Below are 12,412 nucleotides of genomic sequence, written 5' to 3' on the forward strand. Positions count from 1 at the left end.
CACACTGAGGTTAATTATGGAGTTCCACAGGGTTCAGTGCTAGGACCAATTCTGTTTACATTATACATGCTTCCCTTAGGCAGCATCATTAGAAGACATAGCATACATTTTCACTGCTATGCCGATGGCACCCAGCTCTATCTGTCCATGAAGCCAGATAACACACACCAATTAGTTAAACTGCAGGAATGTCTTAAAGACATAAAGACCTGGATGGCCGCTAACTTTCTGCTTCTTAATTCAGATAAAACTGAGGTTATTGTACTCGGCCCTGAAAATCTTAGAAATATGGTATCTAAGCAGATTCATACTCTGGATGGCATTACCTTGGCCTCCAGTAACGCTGTGAGGAACCTTGGAGTCATTTTTGACCAGGACATGTCCTTCAACGCACATATTAAACAAATATGTAAGACTGCTTTCTTCCATTTGCGCAACATCTCTAAAATTAGAAATATCCTGTCTCAGAGTGACGCTGAAAAACTAGTTCATGCATTTATTACTTCCAGGCTGGACTACTGTAATTCATTATTATCAGGAAGTCCAAAAACTCACTGAAAAGCCTTCAGCTAATCCAAAATGCTGCAGCAAGAGTACTGACAGGGACTAGAAAGAGAGAGCATATTTCTCCTGTTTTGGCTTCCCTTCATTGGCTTCCTGTTAAGTCCAGAATTGAATTGAAAATCCTGCTCCTCACATACAAGGTCTTAAATAATCAGGCCCCATCTTATCTTAATGACCTTGTAGTACCATATCACCCTATTAGAGCACTTCGCTCTCGCTCTGCAGGCCTACTTGTTGTTCCTAGAGTATTTAAAAGTAGAATGGGAGGCAGAGCCTTCAGTTTTCAGGCCCCTCTTCTGTGGAACCAGCTTCCAGTTTGGATTCAGGAGACAGACACTATCTCTACTTTCAAGATTAGGCTTAAAACTTTCCTATTTGCTAAAGCATATAGTTAGGGCTGGACCAGGTGACCCTGAATCCTCCCTTAGTTATGCTGCAATAGACGTAGGCTGCCGGGGTATTCCCATGATGCATTGAGTTTTTCCTTTCCAGTCACCTTTCTCACTCACTATGTATTAATAGACCTCTCTGCATTGAATCATATCTGTTATTAACCTCTGTCTCTCTTCCACAGCATGTCTTTTATCCTGTCTTCCTTCTCTCACCCCAACCAATCACAGCAGATGGCCCCGCCCCTCCCTGAGCCTGGTTCTGCCGGAGGTTTCTTCCTGTTAAAAGGGAGTTTTTCCTTCCCACTGTCGCCAAAGTGCTTGCTCATAGGGGGTCATATGATTGTTGGGTTTTTCTCTGTATCTATGAAGCGCCTTGAGGCGACTTTTGTTGTGATTTGGCGCTATATAAATAAAATTGAATTGAATTATTTTGTTTCCTGTATATTCGTTTACTTTCCAAGTTACAGTAGAGCCGTATGATGCCTATTCACTGAGAAACTGTCAGTCACGTGTAGTTAGCCAGTGAGAGTGCATTTCAGTCATATTTGACCCTCCTCATCACGTCTTATTGTGTATATTTTTTTTTAAACGAAGGCTTCAAAATGGACTTCAGAAGCCAATGCATGACCTCACAGTAGCTCACTAGCTACCGTCATCTTTTATATCATCTATGGTGGCATTTGATTCTACCAGGCAAACTGTTAAATAATCTACAGGGTGGGCCATTTATATGGATACAGCGTAATAACACGGGAATGGTTGGTGATATTAAAGTCCTGTTTGTGGCACATTAGTATATGTGAGGGGGCAAACTCATCAAGATGGGTGGTGACCATGGTGGCCATTTACAAGTCGGCCATCTTGGATACAACTTTTGTTTTTTCATTAGGAAGAGGGCCATGTGACACATCAAACTTATTGGTAATGTCACAAGAAAGACAATGGTGTGCTTGGTTTCAACGTAACTTTATTCTTTCATGAGTTATTTACAAGTTTCTGACCACTTATAAAATGTGTTCAATGTGCTGCCCGTTGTGTTGGATTGTCAGTGCAACCCTCTTCTCCCACTCTCCACACACTGATAGCAACACCGCAGGAGAAATGCCAGCACAGGCATCCAGTATCCGTAGTTGCAGGCGCTGCACATCTCGTATCTTCACACCATAGACAATTGCCTTCAGATGACCCCAAAGATAAAAGTCTAAGGAGGTCAGATCGGGAAACCTTGGGGGCCATTCAACTGGCCCACAACGACCAATCCCCTTTCCAGGAAATTGTTCATCTAGGAATGCTCGGACCTGGCACCCATAATGTGGTGGTGCACCATCTTGCTGGAAAAACTCAGGGAACGTGCCAACTTCAGTGCATAAAGAGGGAAACACATCATGTAGCAATTTCAAATATCCAGTGGCCTTGAGGTTTCCACTGATGAAGAATGGACCCACTATCGTTGTACCCCATATACCACACCAAACCATCACTTTTGTTGTTCCAACAGTCTTGGAGGGATCCATCAAATGTGGGTTAGTGTCAGACCAATAGCGGTGGTTTTGTTTGTTAACTTCACCATTCACATAAAAGTTTGCCTCATCACTGAACAAAATCTTCTGCGTGAACTGAGGGTCCTGTTCCAATTTTTGTTTTGCCCATTCTGCAAATTCTGTGCGCCGATCTGGGTCGTCCTCGTTGAGATGCTGCAGTAGCTGGAGTTTGTAAGGGTGCCATTTGTGAGTAGCTAATATCCGCCGAAGGGATGTTCGACTAATGTCACTCTCCAGTGACATGCGGCGAGTGCTACACTGTGGGCTCTTGCTGAATGAAGCTAGGACAGCCACTGATGTTTCTTCATTAGTGACAGTTTTCTTGCGTCCACATTTTGGCAAATCCAACACTGAACCAGTTTCACGAAACTTAGCAAGCAGTTTGCTGACTGTAGCATGGGGGATGGGTGGTCTCGTAGGGTGTCTTGCATTGAAATCTGCTGCAATGACCCGGTTACTGCGTTCACCAGATATCAACACAATTTCGATCCACTCCTCACATGTTAACCTCTTCGACATGTCAATGGCTGTGAACAAAGAGAAACTTGTAAATAACTCATGAAAGAATAAAGTTACGTTGAAACCAAGCACACCATTGTTTTTCTTGTGACATTACCAATAAGTTTGATGTGTCACATGGCCCTCTTCCTATTGAAAAAACAAAAGTTGTATCCAAGATGGCCGACTTGTAAATGGCCACCATGGTCACCACCCATCTTGACGAGTTTGCCCCCTCATATATACTAATGTGCCACAAACAGGACTTTAATATCACCAACCATTCCCGTGTTAATATAAATGGCCCACCCTTTACTTAAACATGGAGTCTGCCTCACAGTGTTTTACACTTCACACGTGTCCTGGATATGTCATGCTTAAGCACATCTGTTGAACACTTTTGGATATAGTTATAATCACTGATACATTTACACAATTATATGATAACGACTAACTGCCCGTTTATGGCAGTTGAATGTTGTACAGTCTCCTGACACATTGCTAACATTTCTGTTGGCTAGGAATGTCACCTAAGTTGTTAATAAAATAAAATTATATTTTTACTCTACCTCTGCAGTGACTTTTTTTTTTTTTTTTTTTTTAGCTTAGTATCCTACGCTGTCATAAAGTAATGTGGTGTGTTACGATATTTGTCTTGCTATAATGATGCATGGCCAAAAGGTTGATTAAAATGACTTTCATTCGACTATGTATAGTTGGTTCATTGATTCATTGTTGGAGCTCTAGTTGCATTCTTCTTTGCATTCTTGATCTTTTTTATTTACTTTGGTAGCCTCTATCACTCACTTTGTATTCTACACTGTGAGCTTTTGATCACTGCCTGTAATATGTTGAGTTATTCTGTATATGCTTTTTGTTCTGTCTCTGCTTATTTTTTATGCTTTACTCACAGTCTGTCTTCTCTCTGTCTGTCTCTCTGCTACTGCTGTAGGCACGTATCAGGGTCAGTGGAGTGGTGGCATGCGTCACGGCTATGGAGTACGTCAAAGTGTTCCTTATGGCATGGCTTCTGTCATCCGCTCACCTCTACGAACTTCGCTGTCTTCACTCCGCAGTGAGCAGAGTAATGGTACAGTACTGCGTGACAGCCTATCCGATAGCCCTGCTGGCACACGTGGTGGTTTTGTGCTCAACTTCCAATCAGATGGAGAGGGTTCGGAGAAGAGAAAGGGTCTTTTTCGCCGTGGCTCCTTTTTTGGTAGCCTTCAGCGACTACGCAAATCTGATTCACGCTCATCAATTTCTAGTAAGCGCAGTTCAGCGCACAGTGACACTACTATGAGCCGCATCAGTTCAAGTGACGCCAACTCTACCATTAGCTTTGGAGATGGAGACCCTGGCGATGACTTCCTGCCTCTTGAGGACAGTGTGGATGCTACCACCACCGAGTCGTATGTGGGCGAGTGGAAAAATGACAAACGCAGTGGCTTTGGTATCTCTGAGCGGTCTAATGGCATGAAATATGAAGGCGAGTGGTTGAATAATAAACGCCATGGCTATGGCTGCACCATCTTTCCTAATGGGACGAAGGAAGAAGGGAAGTACAAGAACAATATGCTGATCCGGGGTATCAGGAAGCAGCTGTTCCCACTAAAGAATACCAAGACCAAACAAAAAGTGGATCGTGCCATTGAAGGAGCAGTGAGAGCAGCAGCCATCGCCAGAACCAAAGTTGAGATTGCCATCTCCAGGTAAAATATCCTGAGAACCATAAGGAAGTTACAACTACTTTTACCCCCTTTTTCTTTACTATATTGGAAGTATATTGGGTAGTATATACTGTACAAAATTTTATCCATATTTTATCTATACTATTGTCAGAGCATATACTGCTCATTATTAATTACTATTAGTAATACTCTTAATACCACTCTGCATATTTTGGCTTGACACAAAGACATTTTATTGCTCATTTTGACACACTGGCTTACAAATGTAATTGAAACTTCATAGTAAGCATATGGTACTTAGTATTTAAGTGGAATGAAAAAATATTTGCTGCTTGTTAGTTTGGGATTTTCTTTCATATTTGTCACACGTGTTTCAGATGATCAAATATATTTTAAAACTGGACAAAGATAACCCAAGTAAATACAAAATACAGTATGTAAATGCTCATTTAGTTTATTAAAAGAAAGAAAAGCTATCCAACCCTATCTGCCCTATGTGGAAAAGTAACTGTTAAATCCCCAAAACCTTTGGAAGGGTTGAGTCTGGTTACATCTGGTGTAAAACTAACACACCATTTCAAGCCTGTTTTTCAACAGTTTTAACTGCACATCCCCCATCTCAAATATCATCAGCACCCCTAAATGCCCTCCTCCCACTGCCTCACTGATCTGACCTCCTGTGACACCTGCATATTCACCTGTACTCCTAACCAACCCCTGAAGTCCCCACCGGTCAAGCCAACACCAGCATCACTTCCACCTCAATCTCCTCTGCCAGCATGCATCTCAGCCCCAGAAACCCATTTTAGATGTCATACCTAGAATCTACTGGAGCCACTCACTCAATTTTGGGCACAGTGACCCGAGTATTCTGATTACTACAGGGACAACAGTTGCCTTCAGCTTCCACATATTTTCTATCTCCTCTCTCAGCCCTTGTTATTTCTCAAGTATCTTGTTCCTATTTCCTGATGTTGCTATTGCTACATCTTATCACTACAGCCTTCCTCCTCTGCTTGGACCCAACTACTATGTCTGGCTGGTTAGCCTTGGCACTTCCAGGCCATACTCGGCAACGGTGTTCCTGCATACTATGCCATCCACTTCATTATAGCGTTCCATGTATGATCTGCCAACTAGTATTTATGATCTTTGCTGTTCTTGCTCCTTTTCTTCCTTGGGTTTCTGCTGCCTGAGGTATCACCAAGCACATGATCATTCGTGGCCATCTTTCTGATGTACTGATGGATTGTTGTTGTTGTTCTTACATCCTGGATAGTAATTCTACACTCACTATTTGTTGGCCTGGATTTGGTATGAAACCTTCGATACGTGGTAAAGGCTTTTCTTTTTTTAATGTCAGTGGTTTCTATCTCCTCCCTTGGCTAGCTTATTATTCCAGCAGGGTATCTGGCAGGGCATAGGTGTTGATTACCTAGAGCTTGTTCTTCCCATTCAGCAGACTCCTCAGGATTTGCCTTGCTCTTTGGTGAAGGCAGCTTCTCTAGTGGCCTCTTCATTGTTTAATTCACCTCTTGTATTCCCATGTAATTCTAGCTATCCTCAATATCTGCAACATTGCATTCTGATAGTGCAGTCTGCTCAGTTCTGACTACTTTCCATCTTTTTGTTGTTCAGAACAGCAGTGGGGACAGGGTAGGGCTGGGCGATATGGCCTAAAATCCATATCACGGTATAATTTGAAGCAAGTGCGGTAACGATATATATTGCGATATATTCTTTTCTTCTGTATAACGTATTTTACACACTATAAGGCGCACTTAAAATCCTTTAATTTTATCAAAAATCGTCAGTGCGCCTTATGTGTGAATTCTGGTTGTGCTTACTGACCTCGAACCGATTTTATGCGGTACATGGCGCGCAGAAATCTGTCAAAAATGTTTCAGTACGACTTTGGTAAGCTATGAAGCCGCACCGCTTGATGGATTGCCGGAGCATTACGGCTGCCGTATTCAGGAGCCTCGCGGAGTGATCTTGGTCCAAAAATTCGTCTGCTTCAGGTCCCAAAGTCAAATGAACACTGCGGCATCACTAAGAGTTATAAACTGTCTAAATTATTTCCAGTGTTGCCAACTTAGCGACTTTGTCGCTATATTTAGCGAGTTTTCAGACCCCCTTAGCGACTTTTTTTCTAAAAAAGCGACTAGCGACAAATCTGGCGACTTTTTCTGGTATTATTGGAGACTTATTTATGACGACTTTTTGACGTGAAAACGCATATTGCTCTTACTCTCAACAAGCAGCGGTGCTGCCGTGGGCACCTCACCCGTGCCAAAGCGCTCACAGGCGGATGATAGTCCTCCCCCATCTGCTATCAGGGCAGGAGACGTTCACACCTGTGCGTCCAAACGGCAAATGAATCGCGCATGAGCGAAGCCGCTGCTCCAGCACTAACTGTAACGCAGTCAGTTCTTCTTTTACTGTTATGCTGTTTTGTGGATCACAAGGTTTAAAACTACTTATAAACACACACACACACACACACACACACAGTAACTCCACCAGAGTGCCAATTGACTATGTGCACGAGACAATGCTAACTTCCTGGTTTGAGACCGGATGTGGGGTTGTGCATTTCCGGTAGCTTTACTTTGCGGTCAATCGCTACTGCGAAGATATCCTCCAAAATCATGTCCAAAACTCGAAAACGGAAAGATTGCGTTAAGTTACAAAGAGCAGAAGGTGGGAACACTCACCGCTGTTGTGTCATAAAAAATCGAATGATCAATTTTGACGTTTAAAGCGTTTAGATCGATCAGTTGTTTACATCACTCAACACAAGCAGAACTGCATCACTGCAGCAGAAGACACATCGTCCACATTCAGAAGCACATCTCTGTATAATGACTGGTCTCATGATTTAAACAGGCAACTGTTCAGCATTCAAACTACAGGTGAACAATAGTCAAACCAGATGCTTCCCCGTTATGTCGATATCAGCTAGTCAAGTACACACCTACACAGCATGTTAACAAACCGTGAAAAAAGCCACACAAAAAATGAATGATTGCTGGTAATGGTTTCTATACATTAGTATGTACGAAGGGTATGTTGTGACTTACCTTCAAAATTACAGCGGTCCCTCGCTATAACGCGGTTCACCTTTCACCTCGCTGTTTCGCGGATTTTTTAGTGCAAGTTTGCATGCTTTTTTTTACGTCACATTGTGTCCTGCGTCCTGATCGCTGCAGACGATCTCCTCCGTGACGTCTCTCCTCTACAGTACAGAATCGCTGCATCGATCGCTAGCAGTGTGACTCTGAAGTGCAGTGCTGTATGTCCACAAAACGTTTTGCACCATCAAAAAATTAAATTGGCTACTTGATTTCACCTATCGCTGGTTATTTTTAGAACATAACACCCGCGATAAACGAGGGACAGCTGAGAAATATAACATTTGAATCCCTTTTCTCTTTTGCCCTGAGGCGCGGGGGAAAAATATCGACAAGTCGATGAACATCATTTACAGATATATTGGGTAAATGCCCAAGACATCTATAGAAATGTAAATCGCCGCTTGATTCATTCATTTGCTTAACTTGTTTTGGACCGTAAACAGGGCGCGAATAGGACACCGGAAACAAAGCTCCCCACAGGAGTTTCCGCACCGGAAGTAGCATATGCTAACGTGCACATAGTCAATTTCGAGTCACTTTTGCAGGTGTTCTGGGAATCCATCCTACCTCAAAAAACATCCTACCCAATGTTTCTGCGCAGACGCGGCGCATGTGCACAACACCAAAGCCAAATTAACTTCTTTTTCTCTCACCCATCTGGAATACTTCTTAAGGTTATGGTTATGGCACGCTTTTAAGCGCTTTGGGTGCCTTGAAAAGCACTAAATAAATCCAATCCATTATGGTTAGGGTTATGGTTAGGGGTAGGGTTAGGTTTAGTCACAAGTCACTGTCAAATTATAATACGGGTAGGACGATTTGTCAGAGTAGGATGGTTTCACCTTTCTCACTCACTATGTATTAATAGACCTCTCTGCATTGAATCATATCTGTTATTAACCTCTGTCTCTCTTCCACAGCATGTCTTTTATCCTGTCTTCCTTCTCTCACCCCAACCAGTCGCAGCAGATGGCCGCCCCTCCCTGAGCCTGGTTCTGCCGGAGGTTTCTTCCTGTTAAAAGGGAGTTTTTCCTTCCCACTGTCGCCAAAGTGCTTGCTCATAGGGGGTCATATGATTGTTGGGTTTTTCTCTGTATCTATGAAGCGCCTTGAGGCGACTTTTGTTGTGATTTGGCGCTATATAAATAAAATTGAATTGAATTGAATTGAATTCTCAGAACACCGGTCCAAGCCCGGATAAAGGAGCAGGGTTGGAATTGTGACATTAAAAAACAATAGTTGCTAAAAGAAATTTAATTTATAGTTCTAAATAAATTCTAACTGCATTTAGGACGTTTTTTACTCACTTTTTGTCTCTTCCACGATGTTATTTCTCTGTAGGTTACAGAGAGGTTACAATTACATTGGCAGAGGCTTCCATGTGGTGTTAGGCAGTTTATTGGACGTTAGTTAGATGGGACCAGTCCCTTCTGAATGGGACCGGTCCCTTCTGAGTGTCCTTGGTAATCAAGACTGTCCAGCCTTCAGTTAGCTGTTCCAGTTGCATCCATTAGCAGCTGGTTCATTTGTTCTGCCAGGTGCTCACTGAATACAGTTAGGTTCTTTAGCCAGTAGGTGTGAATGATGTGCGGGCCTGGTGCTGGCGGACTCATGCTTGAGACTCTTTCTTGGATGTGATGGTCACATCACATGACATGCAGTTTAGAGTGGTTGCTATGGGGTGCTCTTAGATCCACTAAACACTGAGCATTGTTGTTGTGTTGCATCCTTCTCCCATATGCTATTCCAGTGTTGCTCCATCTCCAGCCTTGGTGGGACTGCTCTCATATTGTTTTCCTGCCTTATATTAATGCATCTTTGATGGTTTAGTAGAGAACATCTGGTTTATTCTTATGGTTTCTACTTCTGGTATACCTCTTAAGGCGGTTAGCCAAGACTGTGTATCTTTGTTTGGTGGTTTCAAAGGCCTCAGAATTAGCAGCTTGTTGTACTTCTTCTACACTCCATTCTTCCTCATACCTTTCTGCAGTTTAAATATTTTGCTAACTTCCTGCAGTTTTCCCTTGATCTCAGCCTCTTTCTGCATGGCGGGTATTGCTACTTGTGGCTGGTCAACTTATAGCCAAGCATCTCAAGGATCACTGTTGCTGTGATATAGATCAGCTGGTTGGTTTTAGTAATGATCACAGCAGGGATTTTATGTAATGTTGGATTCAAATGTTGCATCACTTTGACCTTCAGATACTAACCCCAAGTTGCTCTCCGATACATCCATCAGAGTATGCATGTGTGTGAATGCTTAGATAGAATGCACTTAAAGTGTAGAAGAAAGTGCTTGTGTGCATGGCTGTGAATGGGTGAATGTGATCTAAAGTGCTGTGAGTGCTCCAGGAGAGTAGAAGTGCGCTATATAAGAATCAGTCCATTCACCATTTTAAGTCTGGATGAGCTGAATAGTGTTCATTAAAATTGATGCATATTTCTAATCAAATGTGATACCCATGTAACCCTCTACATAATTTTAATGTTTCTTTTTCTATACTGTTCCATTTTAATCACCCTTTGGTTTTCACCTCTTTAGCCAGTTTGGCAGAAATACTTTGTTAGATTGACAGAGAAACCACATTCCTCACTACAGCACCAAGAAAGCTCTTAGGGGTTTATACCCCATCCCTAAGACATCTGGGAAGCTCTTGGGGGGGTAAACAAACATATGTGTTAGTTTCCTCATTATTTCATCATTAAGGAGATAAAAGAAGTGAAGTTTATTCGAAGTGTTGAACAAAAAATCTGATATATTTTCACTGAACCTTTTAATATGAAATCAAAAGAAATGAGTGAAGAGGGCTATTATTAGGCAGGAAAAATAAATAAAATGTACCAATTGGAGAGATAACAAAAATAGTCTGGTCCATTCCTTTAGAAAAATATCAAATCAAATCAAATCAAATAAATTCAGCAACACTAAAAGCCCTGAAAGACCCCTCAAGGCAACGAAAGTAGATATTTACAAAATCCTTTCCTTGATTAAGAGAAAAACTCTTCAGTTACTAGCCAAGTCAAAAACACACAAAGACGAAGGCTTATCGTTGTCAAAGTCTACAATTAAGAGAAATGTCCAGCCAACATCAAAGGAGAAAAAAAACCCTAAAAGCTGTGTGCGTCACATTTCTTCACAGCTGCCTTGCATATCAATGCTTTTTAGAAGCCCCAGATGGCAGCCCCATGGAAACTATTGAAACACTTCCAAATAAACCAGACAGAGCACACTATGCTGTGAGTATGTTAGTTACTAATGACTATATGGATTCTTGCAGGACATCCCATGCCCGGGTCAAAGCAGAGTGTGCAGATCAGGCTTCACAATCAGCCTGCCAGGATTCTGATATTGCCCGAGCTGTGGCCAGGGAGCTCTCCCCATCTTTCCATCAGCCAGGTACTGTAACACCTGCACATGTTGTAGAGCTGCTGCTTGTAAACATGCGATGTTGAACTTCTGTTGTTAGGTTTAATTTGTGACCTTCTGTATGATTGAAATGCCTAAAAGGTTATGAAAGGTTTTAGAACAACTGTTTGAAGGTTGGGTTTGAAACCCTTTGAGGTTGTCTTGGTCCTCCCCTATTTTCTTCAAATTTTGCTACCAAGGAGCCAGATCATATTGCAGTGTTTTTTTAAATGGTCTTTAGCAATAGTTCTCCATGCCTTCTGAAGGTTCTTCCAAAGGTTTGGATATCGGCTGCTTTTTCCACAAATTTTCAGTCCGGTCTTTGTACCTGATCATTTTCAGTGGAATGTTTTTTGTTAACATTAACCTGTGAACTTCAGACAAAAAAAGGCGTGAAACAGTGTTGTATCTGCACACATTTTAAATTGTATCTTCAGGCACAAAAAAACTCTTTTGATTGTATGATAAATGCCAAATATAACACAGTTTGACAGGCATAAGAGTATTTTTACATCGAAAAGTGATTCCCAAAGAGCTTTTAGTTGAAACCTTGGCATATCTTGGCATGGTGTGTTCTTTAAAAAATTAAGAACCGGGGTGGCAGGAAGTAGAGCAGATCATCTCCTGACTGAAAGGTTGGTGGTTCAATCCCTGGCTCCCCCTAGTCTGCATGCCAAATATCCTTGGGCAAGATATTAACCCCAAGTTGCTCTCTGGTACATAGTAGTTAGTAGGTAGTTAGTAAGCACTTCAAAGTATAGAAGACAGTTGTGTAGAGCGCTTTGAGTACTCTGGGAGAGTAGAAACTGCTACATAAGAATCAGTCCATTTACCATTTTTAAATAAGACTTAAGACAGTTAGGGCTGGATCTGGTGACCCTGAACACAGCCTTAGTTATGCTACAATAGGTCTAGGCTGCTGGGGGTTTGCATGATGCACTTCTTCTTCTTCACTCACGTCTTTTTTTATACAGTGTGTTTATACAACAACGATTCAATCATTGGTTTTAATTAATCGTTAGTTATTGTTAATCTCTTTCCGTCTTCCTCCACTCACCCAACCCCTCGTGCCAGATTACCACCCCTCCCTGACCTTAGTGCTGCAGGAGGTTTCTTCCTGTTAAAAGGGTTTTTTTTTTCTTCCTACTATCGCCAAGTGCTTACTTATAAGGGTTCATCTGAT

The 12,412-nt window shown here is 42.0% G+C and overlaps 1 protein-coding gene across 2 annotated transcripts in view; it reads left to right on the forward strand.

Moving 5' to 3' along the window:
* LOC146366453 (junctophilin-1-like) overlaps positions 1-12,412 on the forward strand; it is a 45,358-nt gene that overhangs the window by 14,479 nt on the left and 18,467 nt on the right. For both annotated transcript variants that reach the window (XM_084912124.1, XM_084912125.1), the window contains exons 2-3: positions 3,948-4,707; positions 11,102-11,220. In XM_084912124.1, coding sequence (XP_084768250.1) covers positions 3,948-4,707; positions 11,102-11,220 — 879 coding nt within the window. The remainder of the gene's footprint in view (positions 1-3,947; positions 4,708-11,101; positions 11,221-12,412) is intronic.

Source organism: Perissodus microlepis, chromosome 18 (genome assembly GCF_051167445.1).
Source record: "Perissodus microlepis isolate ML-2025 ecotype Zambia chromosome 18, ASM5116744v1, whole genome shotgun sequence".
Lineage (NCBI taxonomy): Eukaryota > Metazoa > Chordata > Actinopteri > Cichliformes > Cichlidae > Perissodus > Perissodus microlepis.